This window comes from Pyrus communis, chromosome 1, assembly GCF_963583255.1.
Source record: "Pyrus communis chromosome 1, drPyrComm1.1, whole genome shotgun sequence".
In the NCBI taxonomy this organism is placed as follows: domain Eukaryota; kingdom Viridiplantae; phylum Streptophyta; class Magnoliopsida; order Rosales; family Rosaceae; genus Pyrus; species Pyrus communis.
The window spans coordinates 3607546-3627573 of NC_084803.1; the positions used below are offsets into that span (position 1 = coordinate 3607546).

Consider the following 20028-nt stretch of genomic DNA (forward strand, 5'->3'; position numbering starts at 1 on the left):
TTCAATGATTTTAACCAACCGGCAGCTACTCGGGAGTCCTGAATGTCAGAGGCGGCGTTGAGGGGAGCAAAATGTGCAATCGCACAGGTTCCCAAATTTGAAGGGCTCTAAAAAAAATTTTGGTATCTTATATTTATATGTAATAATGTTATATATTAAAAAAATACTTTTATTAGCACTTTAAAATCTTATAGTGTACTTGCCACTTAGTACTACGGTCTAATGGTATTCCTTTTCATTGGTAAGTAAGAGGTCTTATGTTTGATTATCGCCAAAGACGAATTTGAACTACATTATTGCTAGCCCATTGTGAGACTTAGCCTGCGCCACCACTCTCTTAGTGTAGATAATATCATTTATTAAAAAAAAAAAAAAAAAAATCTTATAGTGCACTTTTATAAGTGTAAATTTTTTTTCTTTCTAAATATAAAAATTTGGAATACATAATGAGATCTTAAGTGTGCCAATAACAACACCTTAAAAAACAATTTTCTTTTCAATTTTATTATATAATAATGCTATATATTCAAGTGAAACTTTAAAGTTAGAGTTTTTGAAGCTTTTTTATTTTTTCTTTATTTGGTTGCTTAAGTTGAACTGTTTTTTATTATTTAGTGAAGGTCAAACATTATTATTTAGTGAATGTCATGTTTGTAATTCTTTTTACTTATTTAATAGCACATGGAAACTTACAATAAGTGAGTCCTAAAGATTAGGGCTAGGTTCGATTCAAAACAGTTCGGTTTTTTGCCAAAACTGAAATTTCGGTTCGGTTCGGTTCATTTTTTTCGGTTTCGGTTTTTTCCGGTTCGGTTTTGGTTTTTTTCGGTTTTTTATTTTTATTTTTAAATGATGTAAATGGAAGGAACCTACCTATCAACCTCCCAGTTCTCATATATCAGAGAATTGAGAGCCTCAAAATCCTAAATATATTCAAGTAATTCAACTACTTGTGATCAAGCAGAACGAATTCAAATTTTCAAAAGTTAAGCAAATACATAAACATATATTCTTCAAGGAAATGTACATCTCCAGGATTCAAAATTCAAAAACTTTAAAATTTACAAAATCATGAAATAACTCAACAAATTAACTGATCGATGCAAATCGAAAAAAAAAAAAAGCAATTGGGTTCTTCTAAATACCATAATCGGACTTCAATTGCACATGCCCAGTGCCCACATTCAAATTCATAGTCAAGTCCACAATAGATCTAGAAAATTCCAAAACATATTCAGAGAAAAATACAAACTTTTTCACCTTAAATTACATAAATTTCAAATGGGTAACCATACAATTAAAAACCTATGAACTAACAAATAAATAAAACCACAACCTTTGTTGCAACGATATTGCCATGATCGTTGCAAGCTCTTTCAATTCCTCTTTTCGTCGAATCTCAAAAAGGGCGAGGGGAAATCATGGTTTGGAAGAAGGAATCCGCGAGGAGGACAGGAGAGGACTGGAGAGAGAGTGATTTGGAGAGAGAGAGAGAGAGAGAGGAAGCAAAGGCAAAGAGGAAGCAGAGGACGGAACAGAGAGGTGTTTGAGATCTGAAATGAAATGGGTTTGTAAAGTTAAGAAATTTTATAAAGCATTAAAAATAAGAAACCTATAAATAAATTACTGGTACAATTATAACAACATAAAGTCTACAGTCAAGTTGGCTTGTGACAACCAATCCCAACCCGCAGGGAAAGGGTTCAAACCTTGACGGCAACATGTAATTTTTTAGTATTTATATATGATTTTTTTCGGTTTGGTTCAGTCCGGTTCGGTTTTTTTCAGCCTCGGTTCGGTTTGGTTTTCAGTTTTTTTCGGTTTTCGGTTTTTTGAACCCACTCCTATTAAAGATTGTTTTGATTTAAGTTTTTTTTTTTTTTTTTTTTGTCGAATTAAGTTATTATCTTTTAGTACCAATGTATTGTCCTACTTAAAAAAAATTAAAAAAAAATCTTAAAAATGGGTCATTTTATAAATTTTGCACAAAACTTCCGAAATCTGGCTCTTCCGAATGTCCCCCTGGGTCAACAGAGTGCCATCGACTCCACTATGCTAATGCGGGCGGGCGGGGACCAGTTCCTACGTCGACATATGCTTTAGCATATGGTGGTGGAGTTGACAAAGTATCAGATTTGACGTTATTGCGAATCCATTGCTGTACAAACTCAACTGGTTAATATTTAATGTTTTGGTATCCTTTTTTCCCAGCTTATGGGGCAGCAATGATGCCATTATTCCTGGTTTAGTCCGCAAGTTAGCTGCAACTGCAAGTCCATCTCAACTCAAACATAAAAGAGTAGCTTTGTTGGCGTGTTAGATATCAAACTACGTCGTTTTCCTGATTTGTGAGTTGTGACAAATAGCCAAAGGCAATGAACAAGTTGGAGCTCAATCACGTACGCTTTTTCACGTTTCCAATTCCAATTAATGGGTAATGCGTTGGAAAATTATTAATAAATGTTATTTTCTCGTTTGCACACTTATATTTAATTCTATTTATTTATTTTTATTTGATTAAAAGACGAAAAATAAACGTAAGAAAAAATGTGAGCAAAACATATTTACTTTTATAATTATGTTTTCCATTACATTAGGGTTACATATTATGCTAATCAAGTACAATGATGTTACTAAACTGTACCAACTTTTGTTTTCCTTCCCAACAAATTATTCAGTCTTAGGCCGTTATCATTTGCACTATATGGTTGGTTCCAAATCATCAAAAGAAGAGGGAATTTTCATGTGACATGTTTCAATATTTCATAAAAGTGGATACTAGAAAATGAAAATCAAGTGAAGATTATTTTTGGTAAAACAAAAAGCGTTTGTAGCTTGAGTGGTTTTAGAATGTTCAGTCTTGTATTCATTTTCCTTTTTTTTTTATTTTTTTATTTTTTTGTATTTGATTTAATAAAAAAACTCGGATGGGATTCGAGCAATTTTGTTTTGGTTCCTACACAACTAGATTGAATCAAATCAAAGTTAGTTTGGTTTGACTTGGTTAAAAAGTACAAAAAACAAAACCGAATCGTAATTCCTCTCAATTTAATTGTCTAAATTCTGATTACATATTAACGAATGAACTATTATATCAATCGTTCAAACACCAAAATTTAGAAGTTTTTAATATTATTCAAATATCAACATCAGTTTAATTAAAATTAGAAGATCTAAGACCGAATCAAACCGGACTGCGCCCTCCTGCGGCCTCACCGAACCCTTTTGACCTACCCTAAACAAACCTTAAACGCTAACTTCCAAATCCGAAATAAAATTTTGGTGACCCGCCGGCATTATAAAAACTCCCACAAGTGTGGCGATTTCCAGTTTCCACCGGCGACGGAATCCCCCACACATTTTGTTTAATTAATTCCAAGATTTATGAGTTTATGACTCCATGTTGACCACGCCACCCTAACTCTGGTTGGTCTCCTCTCGCTCTCTCTCTCTCTCTACACTCTCTTCCAATCGCGATTTCCCATTGGTGAAGCTTTTCGACCGTCGCGGTTTCCGTCGTTTAACTGCCGCCCGCCGCGCAGCTGCATTTCTGCAATGTTGAGAAGAAGTGCGTCCTCCTCCTCGCTCGGCATCCTCGCCGTTGTCGTCCCTGCTCTGCTGCTTCTGAGCTCAGATTTGCTTTTCTCACTCTCGCTCGCTGACCCGCTCGCTGCTGCTGACGACTCGGTCACTGAAGCAGATCTCCTCCTCAACGCCAACGCCACCGAGTCCAATGTCTCGCTCTCTAAGCCCAAAGAAGGAAGCTTTGCGGATATGATCGATAAAGCTCTGGAGAACGAGTTCAAAGAGAGTGATCAGAACGAAGGTTCGTATTAGATCCGATGCCCTTCCTCGTTCTATGCATTTTGGCTCGAATTAGGGTTTTAGGTCGAAACCCGGAACGAAAAGAGAAGAAATTTTAAAGGATCTTCGATTTTGTGTTTGGCTGAGAGGAAAAGATGAAAAATTTGTTAAGAAAAGTTGGTTGTGGTGAAATTTCGTTCTTAAAAATCCATCAGATCATGCTTAAATTGTTAAATGCAGTTGTTATTGTTAGGTAATTCATGTTTTTAGTCTTAAATCAAACTTTTTTTTCCCATTGCTTGCTTGTACTTGCAGCTACTGATCCTGGAAGTTTCAACAACAGCGTAGCCGGCGAGCAGGTGAATACCAAGCTAATTTATCCAGCATTTCTACAGAATGAATGGTTCTCAACCGTGGAGAGTCATTACATTAAGATCTGGTTCCGTTTTATTCAAGAAATTTGAAACCTTTACATTGAACCATTTCTTATCATAATTCATGGGTTGCTGGTGCATATATAGTGCAATCTAATGTTTTGATGCAAACTTGATTCGGTCTCAAATACAATATGCTGTAAGTCTTTCTAATTTCATTATTTACCTATCTTTGTGTGGATCAGGCAGTTTTGGAAACAGTTGCGAGAGTAAAGTCGAAGAAAAATGAGACGAAAGAAGAAAAGTACATGCTTATAATTTAAAATCAGTACAATTTTTCATGGATTCTTTATCACTTGAATCTAGCCATTATGGCTTGTTTCACGCTAACTCTGTTGTAGAATAAACAGGTCGTTTCAACTACATGATGTTTTCAATCTGGATAATGATAATAGAGGTGAAGATACACCAACGCTCATTGATCGCAAGGTAAGATTGCTTCATGAAAATATAATTGCTGCAGGTATTTATCTTCATGAAGTGTAACTCTGTTTAATATTTTTAGGACAATGTCTTCATTATATCAAATTTTAAATCAAAATATCCAGTGCTGCAACTAGACTTGAGGTAAACTTACTGGCTCATTACAGTTTCGTAAAGTTCAATGGTCTTCACTTAACAGAAATGCTAATTTGAACTCATCTACTTGTTGCATTGTAGATTAATATCAGATTTGGTGGTCGTTATTGTATCTGCAACCTGTGGTGGCATTGCCTTTGCTTGCGCTGGACAACCGGTCTGATACATACATTCACGCATACATACACACCTGTATATATTTCCAAACTTCATAGAGAAAATATAATGCTATGATCTTACTTAATGTTCATATTCTGTTTCCTTGATACTAAAACTTGACAGGTTATTAGTGGATATTTGCTAGCTGGATCTGTTATTGGACCTGGAGGTTTCAACTTCGTCAGTGAAATGGTTCAAGTATGTTTACTTTACCCTACAATTTTATTATCCAAGAAGAACTTTTTCATTTAATCTTGTAGTGTACAATAAAAAGTTTTCGGTAAGGCATCTTAAGTATGCCTCTGTAGTGAAATAATAAAAGAAACAATACTTTTCTTAGAGATAGGATTTGTTCTATTTGATTGTTAATATATTCTTCTGATGGAAAGATATTTGTATGTCTCACATCCGTCTTTGCTCTGGTTTATGGGTGCAGGTTGAAACTGTGGCTCAGTTTGGGGTAATCTTTCTTCTTTTTGCTCTGGGTCTGGAGTTCTCCACAGCAAAGGTAGACTCTCTCCCTCCCTCCCTCCCTCTCTCTCTCTCTCTCTCTCTCTCTCTCTCTCTGCAGTTTTGATATGCTTATAGCTGACTATAATCAAATTCACCCTTGCATTATTGTAGCTTCGAGTTGTTCGAGCAGTTGCTGTTCCAGGAGGGCTGCTACAAATTTTCCTATTTATGTGCCTGTGTGGTATTACGGCCTCAGTATGTCTACTAATTTTCTACCGACTTCCTTAAAAGTTTGTGCTTGCTTATATCTATCTTACATGTGAAAACATCTCCACCTTAATTTCTGGCTATTGAAATATCCATTCAAAACTAGAACATAGAGTTGTGATACATTCGTGTATTCTACGTTGATTCCTTAAGTAATTTGTAATAGTTTACTATATCTGGTATATGCAAGTGTGCACTTCCAATAAATTTTCTCAACATTAGTTTTTTAAGCTAAATGTTCTGTTAATGTACTGTTATAGATGTTTCTCATTCTCAATGCTGCAGTTCTGATTGGATGCTGTTTGCAGTTATGTGGTGGTAAAGTTTCTGAGGGGATATTTGTTGGCGTGTTCCTTTCTATGTCTTCAACAGCAGTGGTAAATTACCATAAACCTACCTCATGCATGCCCACGTTCGCATAGCTTTGCAGGCTCTTTCACTCTTATATATCCATTTTCTTGGATGCATAGTATTCACAGGTCAATTTTTTTTATTCTGGCCCTAGGTGTTGAAATTTTTGATGGAAAAGAACTCCACTAATGCCCTTCATGGCCAAGTCACCATTGGCACCCTTATTCTGCAGGTTTGTTGGTTTTATATACGCATTCCTTTGATGTACTTTCAGTTTCCGTTTTGAATTTTTAATTTCTGCATTTTAGGACTGATTTATCAATCTTCTAAATATGTGTGGAGAGGATTTTGCTTTGCAGGATTGTGCTGTGGGTTTGCTGTTTGCTTTGCTTCCAGTGCTGGGTGGGACTTCGGGTATTCTTCAAGGAGTGATATCTATGGCTAAGCTGTGAGTTTTCGTTTTTCTTTTAATTGTGTTTGTTCCCTTCCCTTGTGGAACAATCTTGAAAAAAACCTATTATATTCACTTGATATTTGCTGTCACCCGTTATGATTTCTATATAAAATCGGTTGGACCACTTTTTTTAGTTTATCAATCTTATAAAAAAATGTGAACTGGCTGGTAGCTCTGTTATCTTATATTGATTTTATAACTAATGAAGATGAAGTTCTGAAGATATTCACAATCTTTCTCGTTCTTTTCTATAAAATTACTTAATTAGTGACAAATCTATATGCTGGTTATATGTTTATAACATCTTATTTTTCTTTAAACAGGATGGTGACTTTGCTTACATTTTTGGCTGTTCTTTCTATTTCATCTCGTACTTGTGTTCCTTGGTTACTTAAATTGATGATAAGTTTATCTTCACAGGTACCATTTTCTTTTCTTTGTCCTAGAAAATTGCTAATTATCTGTAAGCTACATTTTTCTTTAATTTTAAATGTCATCTTTGCAGACCAATGAACTGTACCAATTGGCATCAGTCGCTTTCTGCTTGCTTGTTGCCTGGGTATGTCTCCTTCTTGATTTATTTGTCTGGAATCCTTGTTCTATCTTGCCGAGCTTCTCATTTCTCTTGTTCTGCTTGCTACAGAATCATATTCATCCATGTTTCTTTCATTTATACTTATTGGTTGTTTTCCATTTTTACAAGTTACTTTTCTAATGCATTAGGAGCAATACATCTGGTGTTTTACTTAATTTTTAGCAAGCCGGATTGACTGATGACCTAAGAATAATTTTCGGCTACAAATTTTTGCTCCTTCAACTTCCGTAAATTGGTCAATATGTCCTGGTCCTACTATGTACGCATAGACCCTCAGCATCTGGTTAATAGGGTCCTTGTGCATCTTATGAGTCTATTGAAGTGATGTAAGATAGTTGAATGCTTTAGTTTCGTGACATGCATGTCAGATTCTAGTCATGCCACTGTAGTTTAATTGCTTTTACAATTTCAGTGTAGTGATAAGCTGGGACTAAGTCTGGAACTGGGTTCCTTCGCTGCCGGAGTGATGATATCAACAACTGATCTTGCACAACATACTCTAGAACAAGTAAGGCTACATACTCTATACTGTATGATTAGTAACGGTACTTGAATTGCTCAACTGATCTTCCTTGTTTATCCTTGTTCCATCTGCTGGAAAATGAAATTCCTTCACCCCCATTCCAATTTGATTTTCTGATTTTTGAGATGCATTATACATACAAGTTTTCTGGCATAAAATAGTACAACTGGCAGTATCATGGTCATTATACAGTTACTTTTGTGGTCCATATGTGCACAATAAATTGTTGCTCATAATGTTGAAGTTCCTTGATAGTAAGATGGCAGCACTGAAGTTTGTTGCTTGTTGCAGATTGAACCCATCCGCAACCTTTTTGCTGCTCTTTTTCTTGCCAGTATCGGGATGCTAATCCATGTTCAATTTCTCTGGAACCATGTAGATATATTACTAGCATCTGTTATATTAGTTATCATCATAAAAACAATTATTATCACCATGGTTGTCAAGGGATTTGGTTACAACAACAAAACATCATTTCTTGTAAGTTTGATATGAAAGTCACATTTTCATATTGCTTCTTTCTAGTAATTTAGTTGTTCACATTTATTGAATTCTTGTATTTGTAATTGTATAGGTTGGAATTTCTCTGGCACAGATAGGCGAATTTGCTTTTGTTCTTCTAAGTCGTGCCTCTAATCTCCATCTAGTCGAGGTTAGTGCTAGTATTGAAGTAGCTTATGATGATACTTAAGGCCCACGGTACATCACTGGCTGTGTTCTCTGGATCTTTAACCTCAATCTTGTTAGAAAAATAGTGTGATAATAATGAGCTAGTTTGCTGAAACTTCAACCATTTTCAGGGGAAATTATATCTGCTGCTTCTTGGAACCACAGCTCTTAGTCTGGTATGAAAATTCTCTCTGTTCAGTGTTATAATGTGATTTTTTTAGTCCGTTCTTGTTACTTATGTACTTATGTACCTGGCTCTTTTTTGGCCATAATGCATGTGGTTTTGTTGATGAAAAAAGAGTTAGATCACCCGATTCTCTGAAGCAGAGAAAAAAAATTGGTCATGAATATGAAGTTTAGCAATGGCATCTCGTATAATAGTGTTTACCGACACATTTTCTGAAATCTTTTGCAGGTGACCACTCCTTTTCTATTCAAGCTAATTCCTGGTTTAGTGCATCTTGGTGTGCTTTTAAGATGGTTCCCTCCCGATGGTGCTGTTGAGGTATTGACTGAAACTCAATTGTAGAAATGGTTCCATACAACTTGATCGAAATCAACTATTCCACACTTGCGTTACATCTTTATCTTTACGTCTCTTACATATGTTTGCCGACTTCAGATTGGTTTCAAAGGAGATAACCTTCGCTCAGATAGTGGCAAACAACGTGTCATTTTGATGGTCCGAGAATCTCATGATTCGTGATCTCTGTATAAAGGAAAAACTGTAAAGGCAGTCTCCGGTTTACCCACAATGTTTTTACTCCAGCCGCATTTGGGGAGTGTTTCCAGTGGAGTTGATAAGGAGGAGGTAACTATTTTCTTTACTTCTCATACAAACCTACTTGGAGTAATTTCCGTTTCACATTACCGGCCTAAGTCAACAGTTCAAATCGAGCCGAAGTAATGGAAAGAACAGAAAAGAGAAGAGACTATCTAACTGCTGAAAGAAATAACACAATGATGCTTTACCTGTATAATATTCATTCTTTCCCACTGTTAATTCGTTTGGAGTTGTAACATAATTTTGTCTTGTAATTTTGGATACATCAAGTAATCTGTATATCTTACCTCCTTCCTTTCTCTAAGCCTAATTGTAAACATTCACACTAAATTAAATGGGTTTTCGTTCCTTCTGGAATTTCAATTATCCTAGTCGTCTGCTTGTGACCTTGAAATGAGTACTGGTACATCACCGTCGATATATTACTTTGGCCGGTGGGATTTTTGTATCATCAATATTTGTATACAAGCATGTGTTTATTGCTCTCATCACCTTTTGGTGCCACTCAAGTCCATGCTACTCTGTCCTATATTAATATTTCCGTCTCCTTCATAGGGTAAGTCGTGAGATCAGCTGAGACCACTAGCTCGAAGAAAACCAATAAAATTCTTGAATTGTCCAATTAATAATGACAGTTTTATGTGAAATGCAAACGCATTGTTTTTTTTTTTTTTTTTTTTTGTGTTTTTGTGAATTGTCCAAATTAATAATGACAGTTTTTTTTTTTCCCGACAAAAAAAAAGAAAAAAGAAAAAAACACATGGTTCATATTTTGTTTCATTAGTCCGGAAAATTTAGTTTTTAGCTCAGAAACAACTTTTCTGCTCCAACCCTGTTGGCCTAAAATTTTAGCCGGGGGTTATTAAAAAATGAACTTAGGCTAATTTTTTTCTTAAATTAACTTTAAAAAAAAAAATATGTAGATTATCATAAATTAATTTTATGAACATTTTAATCTAAAAATATTTAAATTCCGATAAATATTGAAAAATCACTAAATCTTTCCACAAAGCAAGCCTTCAACTTTCACCAATCTTTCAACTTTCACCAAACTTTTAACTTTCACCAATCGTTCAACTTGCACCAATCGTTCAATTTGCATCATCTTCGCTAACAGAAACTCATGCCAAGCATAAAGCAACATCTTCCTCACAGGTCCAATTACGACCTCTAATATGCTCTCTTGCCATGTTGAACAATTTGGAAATGGAAAGAAATGGTAGAAAGATAAAGTAGAAGAATTGTAGGAGAAAATTGAGTTGTGTATGGATGTTTGAACAAATACATAAGTATTTATAAAGTTTTTTGGTGAATTTTGAGTTAAATAATTTTTTATTATTATTTTAGCAGTTGGATTTAAATTTGGACCATTAAATCTTTTTTTTTTTTACCGTTAGATTTGATTATATTTGAATTTAGCCGTTGGATTCAATGTATTTTAAAATAACATTTAAAAAAAATTGAATCTGGACCGTTGGATCAACCAACGATCAAATAATGCCAACCGTAAGATGAACAAAAGAGTCGTTGGGCTCATAATTGCTGCCAACATCGGCCCTGACAGTGGGTCCCACCTTGTTGGGCACTAAAGGCTAACGCCCACCTGGGGCAAGTGGCGCGAGTGATCGGGCCAAGATTGGGCTAGGTTTGGGCACATCCAAACATTTCTGGGCTAATTCTTAGAGGGACTTTGTCCTTGATTTGGCGTTTGGCTTGGATTGGGTTGGGTTTTTTTTTTTTGGGAGGGGGGATGGGAATAAATGGGGTATTTGGCTTTTAACCTATCACATCCCAGTCTCGACTTCTCCATAGTATGATATTGTCCGCTTTGAGCCCCGGCCACACCCTTACGGTTTTGTTTCTAGGAACTCACACAAGAACTTTCTAGTGGGTCACCCATCCTAGGAATGCTCTCGTCCGAACTCGCTTAACTTTGGAGTTCCGATAGAACCCGAAGCCAGTGAGTTCCCAAAAGGCCTTGTGCTATATGGAGGTAGGCATGTACATATAAGACACATCGCCCCCTCTCCGTTGGTCGATGTGGGATGTTATAATACACACCCCATAGAGGCCCGACGTCCTCGTCGACACAATCGCATCACACGGCAGAGTGGCTCTGATACCATTCTAACAACATCCCAGACCGGCTTTGCCACAGCACGATATTGTCCGCTTTGGGCCCCGAGGCCTTTTGGGAGCTCACTGGCTTCAGAGTTCATCGGAACTCTGAAGTTAAGTGAGTTCGAGCTAGAGCATTCCCAAGATGGGTGACCCACTGGGAAGTTCTCGCATGAGTTCCCAGAAACAAAATCTTGAGGGTGTGGCCCAAAGCGGACAATATCGTGCTACGACGAAGCCGGTCTCGGATGTGATAGAATGGTATCATAGCCACTCTATCGTTCGATGCGAGTGTGTTGACAAGGACGTCAGGCCCCTAAGGGGGGTGGATTGTAACATCCCACATCAACCAACAAATAGGGGATGATGTGCCTTATATGTATATGCTCACCTACATATAGCACGAGGCCTTTTGGGAACTCATTGGCTTCGGATTCCATCGGAACTCCGAAGTTAAATGAGTTTGGGTGAGAGTAATCCCAAGATGGGTGACCCATTGGGAAGTTACTCGTGAGTTCCCAGAAACAAAACCGTGAATGAATGGTGAGCACAAAACGGACAATATCGTGCTACGGCGGAGTTGAGCATGGGATGTGACATAACCCAAGGTTGGAGAGAGTCTTAAGGTAAAATCCCAACTACATTAAGGGGGGTGCAGTCAAACTAAGATTTTAAAGGATTTTAAAAGTGATAGATTTGATAGGATTTAAGAGGATTAGAGATTTCTACAAAATTCATATGGATTTTTAAAAAATTTGAATGGATTGTGGTGGAAGGATTTGAAATCCTAGGGGGTGAGGTTGGATTCTTTTTAGTCTTGGTTATATATACTTTTGGCTCTCAAATCCCACAACTTATTGAAATCCTCCAAAATCTTAATTTTTTTAATACACTTAGATTTGTATGGATTTTAAAATCATTTAAAATCTTTTAATTGACTACACCTAAACTTTAAAAGATTTTAAAATCCTTTAATTGACTACACCTAGAGTTGAATGGATTCTAAAATCTTTTAATTGACTACACTAGGATTTTAAAGTTTTTTAAAATCCTCTCAAATCCGAGTTTAACTACACCTCTCTAAATAATAATAATAATAATAATAAATGGTGATGAAACCCATCTAACTGTTGTCTGTGATAGAGGGAAGAGACCTAAATAATTACTCGGGTACGATTGTTTGGGAAGAATATTTGGCATCACTTTTTTATACATGTTTTTGTGAAGTTTACTTTGTAATGTTTCAACGATTTGAATCATTTATTTTTCAAGTTTTTCTTAAAAACCGTTAGATTGATGGTTTCTTTGTAGAACCATATTCGTTCATTTTCTTCACTACACATGAATGTCTTAATGTTTTGGATTTATCTAATTTTTTACAAGTATAATCTATGAGTGATATTTTAAAAATTGACAGTTTGAATAGTCAAAATACATTATGAAGCGGCTTTCACATTACAGCTTTTGGAGCAAATGCACCATAAGTACTGATCTTGTAGTACATGAACAAAAGTTGCTAGCCATTTAATTACAAAGTCTTCTGAAAAATTGACTATAAACAATGAAAGCACCCATATTCTGATGGATAAAACGACGCGAACACCCAGGTTTTGAAGAGATGAAATCGGATTTGAGGCAGAGAGAGACGGAAAGAAAGAAGCAGAAAAGAGGATGGTAACTGAAACCCTCCAGCGACTTCGTTCTCTAAAAATAATTTTATGACAAAATTACCCTTGGATACTTTTATGCTTTCTTTTTCACCGCTTCGAATATTTTTTGGCCGAGGGGCATTTGCGTCCAGTTCTTTTTGTCAAAGCCGGTGACACCAAAACCAGCCTCTAGCTTTATGTATAAAAGATATTGCTCTTTTCCTTTCCTGAAAGAAGAAATTGTTGCATTCTCGTCAATCACGGTGTGATACGTGTGCAAAACTTGCTTATCAAAAACATAAACCAGATATTCGTATGGATATTTCTGGATCATAATCACGATCAAAGCTAGGACAAGCAACTGAGATATTTCTTAGAAGTAGCGCTTGGACGACAAGTTTCTGCTAGCTACATGGCCATGCATGCATTAATAAAATTAACCATTAGGTTTCTCAAAAGGCATACAATTTACAAACTAGTTTCTAGAAAAGGAGCTCAATGCATGGTGTAGTAGTGTGTTTCCAACTTCCTATCTAGGGCATCGGAGATGCAAAGCTTAAGTTCTAAATCAGGAGGAGAAGCTGCCGCTGCTGCAGATGGAAGAGCTGCTGCTGCAGGTGCAGGCAGCACTGTAGCTGAAGTTGATGAAGAACAGAAGTAGTCTTGAATTTCGACATTAAACGCATAAGAGGGTTTGAAGGACACCGATATGGAATATTAGAGCTGCTGGAAGCTTCAATAGGTTTAGATAAAACGTTCAGATTAATCAGCCCCACCTGCAGCCAGAAGAATCTATATTACATATATATGAACCAAACTTGAAAACATAATATTACGCGGAGCAGCTTCTTGGGATCCCGCTCAGCTGTAGCAAATACGAGATTGGTATAGGACCATGTATTCACCGTACATATAAAAGTTCTTATACATTAATTTCATCGTTTCTCATTTTCCTTTTTTTTTTTCTCTCTAAAATACAAGAGTCCTATACAGTAAATGCATGGTCCACACAAAAGCTCTTTCAACCCATCATAAATACATGGATAAACTTTGATCATTTTGTGTTGGAGACAGACTTTAAGCAACTTAAACTAACATATAAAACAAGATAAAAAAAACCCGAATATCTGGAAAATGAAAATTATTATCCAAAGTCGGCATAGATTTCAGCATACAGCCATATATGCAGAGCTGTATGTTATCTGTTTCCTTTCTTCTTTTCTCTCCACTTTGGTGAAGCCAAGACCCCCCGATAAGCATGATTGCATGGCCACCATAGAAGTTGAGTAGTTGTTGCACCATTCAATACCAATAAAATCAATCATAAAAATTCTCGGTTAGCGCTGCTTAGGTCCCGGCACACAACCAAGAACCCCAGGTAACCATGACTGCATGGCCACCACACAAGTTGATTAGTTGTTGCACCATTGAATATAGACCCATTAAATATAGAAATTTTATGTGCAAATTGTCCATTGTGTATTGAATGACGGAGTTTACATCTATAATATACTGAAAATGAATACATCAAATTTACCAAATATTAAACAGTTTTGTTTAGAGAAGAACGGAATATCATCCGTCCATCCATCTATCAATTTATTATAAAAGAAAATGCCAAAACATGATCTGCTATGTTTTGGAATAAAATCCAGGAACCCCACGACTGCATCATAACACATGTTCAAACCAAAAAGGATATAAAGTGTTCTATCCCGGCCCGCAACCAACAACAACACACTATAAATTCATTCGTATTCATTACTAGACAAGTCTTAATTTCTTTATTAAACTGTTTAAACAAACACTAAAATGACAAATAGCTTGATGTACGGTTAAATATTCATCTTCAAAGATTCTATGACGAATCTTCTCCTCGTCGAAAATTATATAGGATTCATACTAAACAAACTTTAAAACAGATAAACTACTTTGAAAGGAGTTTACAACTTGATTGGTTAGGTTGATTTCGATTCGATTTCCATTATCCCTTGTCAAAAAAGATATTACAAAGACATTTACCTCATATATTTTTTTTTTGGTCGCAAAAATTCGACAACTTTGATAAAGCTGAATTTAGATATCACGCGGGAGTTTGTTAGGGTTGTCACATGATCCACGAATCTCCAGCTTCCCTGTTCAACGATTGCGACTACACCCAGTCATTTTGTCCTTTTTCTTGTTTTACCATATCTACCCCTAACTTTTTCACAAATTTACATGCATGCCCCTCCCAAAATTATCACCAACGACCTCTAAGTACTAATCCAATTTTGATGATCTCATGGGCTAACTAATTGTCGTTTGAGTTTCAATCAAGACAATTGACATACATGCATCAATCCAAAAGAAGAAGGAAGACATGGACATGCATGAGTTGTTTGAAATTAAGTAATAATCTTGTTCCTAATCATGATTTTTTTTTAACCAACAATATAATCTACACTAAGGGGATGAAGGAGTACGCTAAGCTTCATAATGGGCTATCAATAATGTAGTTCAATTTTGCCTTTGGTGAAAATCGAATTTAAAACCTCTCACTTACAAGTAAAAGAGGAATATCACTATATCGTAATACTACGTGATTGTTTCAAATCATGAGTTGACAAATCAAATAAACTCTTCCACGATACTAATTTAATTTTAATTATTGGGCTTTGGCTTTCAAAGTTAGGCAAATTGGTAGAGATCTAGCTTGTTTCTATATGCTCTAAAGTACGCTTAATATTGTAGTTTAGATTTAGGTTTAATTTATGAATGATGTATTCAAAATTTTAATCAACAAAAAGAATAGGATATTAGCTTTAAACTTTTTGCTACAGTAGTACGTTTTAGTATATTTATCTTCAATTTTAAGTGGAAATTTTTTTGTTCGACTTGTTAATGAAAACTATCGAAATCTACAATCCTCATCCATTGAACCCGAAACACACTATAAACTGAAAAGAAAGACTGTGATTAGGCAACTTACCACCCAAGCAATGCTCCAAATTCCTCACTCCTATAATATAAAATAGAAACTTTCGTGAAAATGATTTGGACTAAGTTTATTTTAATAAAAAATCATGCTATAACTTTATTTAATGAAAAAGACTTAAATTTTAATGAAAAATTCTTAAAATTTATTAAAAATGACAAAAAAAAAAAGTTAAATTTTAGCGAAAAGGACATAATTTTAATATTTTAGAAAAAAAACTGACGTGCGAACCCGCGCGCCCTTACACAAACTGTTTATGAAACTTATTACACTGTTTATAAAACTCACTACACTGTTTATGAAATTTACTACACTGTTTATGAAACTTAACTGTACGACACTGTTTATGAAACTTAATGATAGTAAACTGTTTATAAAACTTAACGGTAAATGCTCATCCCAGATTTTCAAGTTATTTCACCATAATGCAATAAAAAGATAAAAAAAAAAACATGATATCATCAACGTCCACACTCTTAAAGCCATGCATGGCTAGGGCTAGTTTGGTATAGGATACCGAACCCAAAATGACATAACAAATCCCGAACTGAAAATTTTCGGCACAAGAATAAGACGACCGATCCCAAACCAAAACTTCAGGATTCCCGAATTTTGGTATTCCCAAAAAAATTTCCGTATTTTGGGATTTCCCGAAACCGAACTTGCATTGAAATCCAAATCAACTAGATTGAAATCGAAAACATTCGAACCTGCATGAAAAACCCAATATGAAATCAGAGAAGTGCAGTGAATTAGTGAAGACTGATGGGAGATAGAGAGATAGAGTGAAGAGATAGTATGTCCTCCTCCTAACCCGAGCCCCTAATTTGAAACCCCACATAGAGAATCAATGGAGAGAATCAGAGGTGGGGATGAAGCTGTGAGGTGTGGTGGTGGCCGGAGCGGAGAAAGTTCGTTGAAGTGAGACTATGAGAGGGTGGTGGCTGCTGAGCTTCGAATTCTATAAGACAGACAGAGAGAATCTGAGACTGGGTGAGGGGCCAAAGATGAGAAATATGAGAGAGTGAGTAGGCATGTGTCGGATTGGGTTTGGATTGAGTTGGGAATGTTTTGGTGGCTTCGCCTTTCTGGGTTGCATTGCAAATGGAGATAATTCAAGAGCGATAGAGAAAGCAGCAGCAGACAGCACCCATGTGCTTTGATAAAACTTTAAACGCCACACTGCACACGATTAGATTCTTATCCCCACACTTAAGTTATTCTAATAATATAATAATAAGCCATATACATATTCCAACATATATATAAGTTTATAACAATAGGGTTTAAAGTTTGGTTCGGGATGGGGAAACCGAACAATTTTAAAGTGTGAGACCTGATCCCATACCAAATAATTCGGGATCGGTTTGGTTTCGGGACCAAAATTTTTGAGATTTTCGGTTTGGTTTCGGTATGGTTTCGAATTTTCGGTATTTTTTTTCCACCCCTATGCATGTCTAATAACTTAATACCATTACTAGGAAAAATGGTGATGAATCCAACGATGTTGTCAATGATGTTGCCCCACCCTTACCCTCAACTATCCCAACCCACATGTGATACCCCGTCCTTAATTTAACGTTCTTGTATTATTAAATAGTGCGCATTTACCAAAATGCCCTCGTGGCAAAAATGTTAACTTTTGTTGACCATCTCGTCGAAACTCATATAACTAATTTTCTCAGTTTATTCTTATCGTACTCATTGCCATGAACCCATGGGCGCGAACGGATCCGAATTTGGAGTTATAACAAAGACTTTATGTTTTGAAACGTCAAACGTTTTTCAAGCTTTCCTCGTTTCGTCTCTTGTGACCTTAATTTGTGAGCCATTGGGACCCACTTTGGAACCTTGTCCCCTTGTTCTTTCCCCCTTACCCATGCATCCCCATTCCCTTTTTCTTTTATCTGTCACTTCCCTCTATCTCTCTCAAAACTCTTTCCATCACCCATCGGCCCTCTCATTCTCTTTGAACCAACCCTCCCTGAGGGTACCACACACAACAACAATATCAATAACACCACCACTACCACTTCCTCCCTAGGTGAAACCACGAACTCAGAACGAACGAGGAAACCCCCAAACTCCTTATTCTTCCTCTACACCATCACTGTTCACCGACATTCTCCGATGAAGGAAACTCACGAGAAAACCTACCCAGTTTTCCGGCGAAGATAGCGAGTTTGCAGCCATTTTTTGGCCAACTCCGACCACCACTCGGTCCCAACTTGGTGTGTCATTTGAGGTGACCCAGTCCTCCCTATTGTTGAATGACACGTTGGTAACAAAGTATATGTGAGTGGACCCTTTCTAGAATGCATGATTTTATTACTAGAAATGCATTTATGAAAAGCATGATTTTATGACCACATTTTATGAAACGTTTATGAGTAAATTGGATTTACGCTTTATGAAATATCATGCTTTATCGAATTTATGTTTACTGAGATATTTATGAACATGAATTTAGGATATGATGTTTGAGCTATTGAGCTCCGATGGTATATATTTTGAAAATATTATGTTCATGATTTTCTGTGCTCACTTCATGGATATATATATATATGCGCCTTCGGGCGGAAGATATATAACACACCCACCCCAATATCCTCCAAACACCAAGGTAAACACGTGCTGGTCAACACCCGAAAGTGACGAAGCCATATTAACATGCATGTAGGTTATGAAGAAAGAATGAACATAAATAAAACACGTAAATTTTAACAATAAAGAATATGCAAATGTGGGAATGTGATCAGAACATACAACTAATCAAGAATATTGTAGAAGAAATATTATGAAATGTACGAACAAAGGAATGGGTCATACATTAAGAGGACTCGAAGATACCGATGCGGGAGTGCCTTAATGCCGGGATTGTACGCCTCGATTCTAAGTCCTGAATGGAGCTCAAAATAAAGCATGAGTGAACCAAATTTATATAAAAGTAATACTAAAACAATTATTCTTCAACGTACTAACCCCCAGGTTTAGAAAACTCATATATAGCATAATAAGTAATACGTTTTCCGAAAACGCTAGCATGCCATAAAACCTTCTTAAAACATATATCGTATATAGTGTGCTTAATAGTGGTTTCACAATAGCCCGAAGGCCCTACATCACCCGCCCGAATGCATATATAAATCTTTCGCCCATAGGCCCTATATCACCCACCTAAAGGCATATATATAAATATCATTCGCCTGAAGGTCCTACATCACCCGCCCGAAGGCATATATAAACCATTTGTCTAAAGGCCCTATATCACTCGCCCGAAGGCATATATGTATGAATATCCACTAAGTAAGCACTGAAAATCATGAACATAATCCTTCCAAAATATATCTTATCGGAGCCTCAATAGCTCAAACATCATATCATAAATATCTCAGTAAACATAAATTCGATAAAGCATGATAATTCATAAAGCGTAAATCTAATTTACTCATAAACGTTTCATAAAACGTAGTCATAAAATCATGTTTTTCATGTATGCATTTCTAGTAATTAAAATCATGCATTTTGGAAGGGGTCTACTTACAGATACTTCGTCGCCGAAGAGCCGTGCAAACTAGAAAACGGGCTCACCACTGACAAATACACTTAAGCACATCAAGGGATCAATTAATAAAACTCTACTAAAACGATTGAATTTGAGAAAACAGACGTCGAATTCAGATTCAGGACATCGAAAAACTTAATGGGGGACCTTGGGTTTATCCACGCGTACGGGATGACGGTCTGGGAGGTCACACGTCACTGCACGCGCCGAGATGGGTCATCGAAAATTTCACCGGCGCCGCCGTGGATGACAGTAGAGGCGCATATACTTCACACGCCAGCCATGGTAGCCCTTCACGCGCCACCCACGAAATCTGGAAATGAGTCCGGATCAGGTTAGATCCAGGTTGTTAGTTTGGGCATGGTTGTTAGGTTAAGCCTGGTTTTGGCTTGCAGGTTGGGTCGACCTGGTTTCAGGTCGTGAGTTGGCCAGTCTCCACGAAGAAGAAAGCTAAAGCTTTCCAAGCTCCGTTCATCCCCAAAACTTAATTAAAACTAGTTATTCCATATACCAAATTAAGGCCCAAGGAACAAGGAAGAATATTATACCTATCTCATGGCCAACCGTGGTCGAAGTTGGTTGGAAAATGACCTGGAAGGCTCGGGTTCTCACCGGTATCTGGGAAAATCTCCCTAAGGTGTTTTATG

General features: G+C 36.5%; 1 protein-coding gene across 2 annotated transcripts; it reads left to right on the forward strand.

Moving 5' to 3' along the window:
• The first annotated feature begins 3277 nt into the window (after positions 1-3277).
• On the forward strand, positions 3278-9435 carry LOC137736707 (K(+) efflux antiporter 6-like). 2 transcript variants are annotated; one of them, XM_068475946.1, is made up of 20 exons: positions 3278-3826; positions 4120-4163; positions 4424-4482; positions 4580-4667; positions 4744-4805; positions 4899-4974; positions 5100-5174; positions 5413-5484; positions 5601-5684; positions 6005-6073; positions 6202-6279; positions 6407-6495; positions 6825-6921; positions 7007-7060; positions 7509-7604; positions 7911-8099; positions 8194-8271; positions 8420-8464; positions 8704-8793; positions 8911-9435. In XM_068475946.1, the coding sequence occupies exons 1-20, from the start codon at positions 3556-3558 to the stop codon at positions 8992-8994; spliced, it is 1800 nt and encodes a 599-aa protein (XP_068332047.1). In that variant the 5' UTR covers positions 3278-3555; the 3' UTR covers positions 8995-9435. The 2 variants fall into 2 exon arrangements, with proteins under 2 accessions (XP_068332047.1, XP_068332054.1); XM_068475953.1 differs by having other exon boundaries at positions 4589-4667.
• The last annotated feature ends 10593 nt before the right edge of the window (positions 9436-20028 follow it).

Coding starts and splice junctions, on each gene's coding strand:
- LOC137736707 (XM_068475946.1), top strand. CDS start 3,556: ATGTTGAGAAGAAGTGCGTCCTCCTCCTCGCTCGGCATCCTCGCCGTT. Junction 7,061..7,508: donor TCTGCTTGCTTGTTGCCTGG/GTATGTCTCCTT, acceptor TTACAATTTCAG/TGTAGTGATAAGCTGGGACT. Junction 8,794..8,910: donor CTCCCGATGGTGCTGTTGAG/GTATTGACTGAA, acceptor TGCCGACTTCAG/ATTGGTTTCAAAGGAGATAA.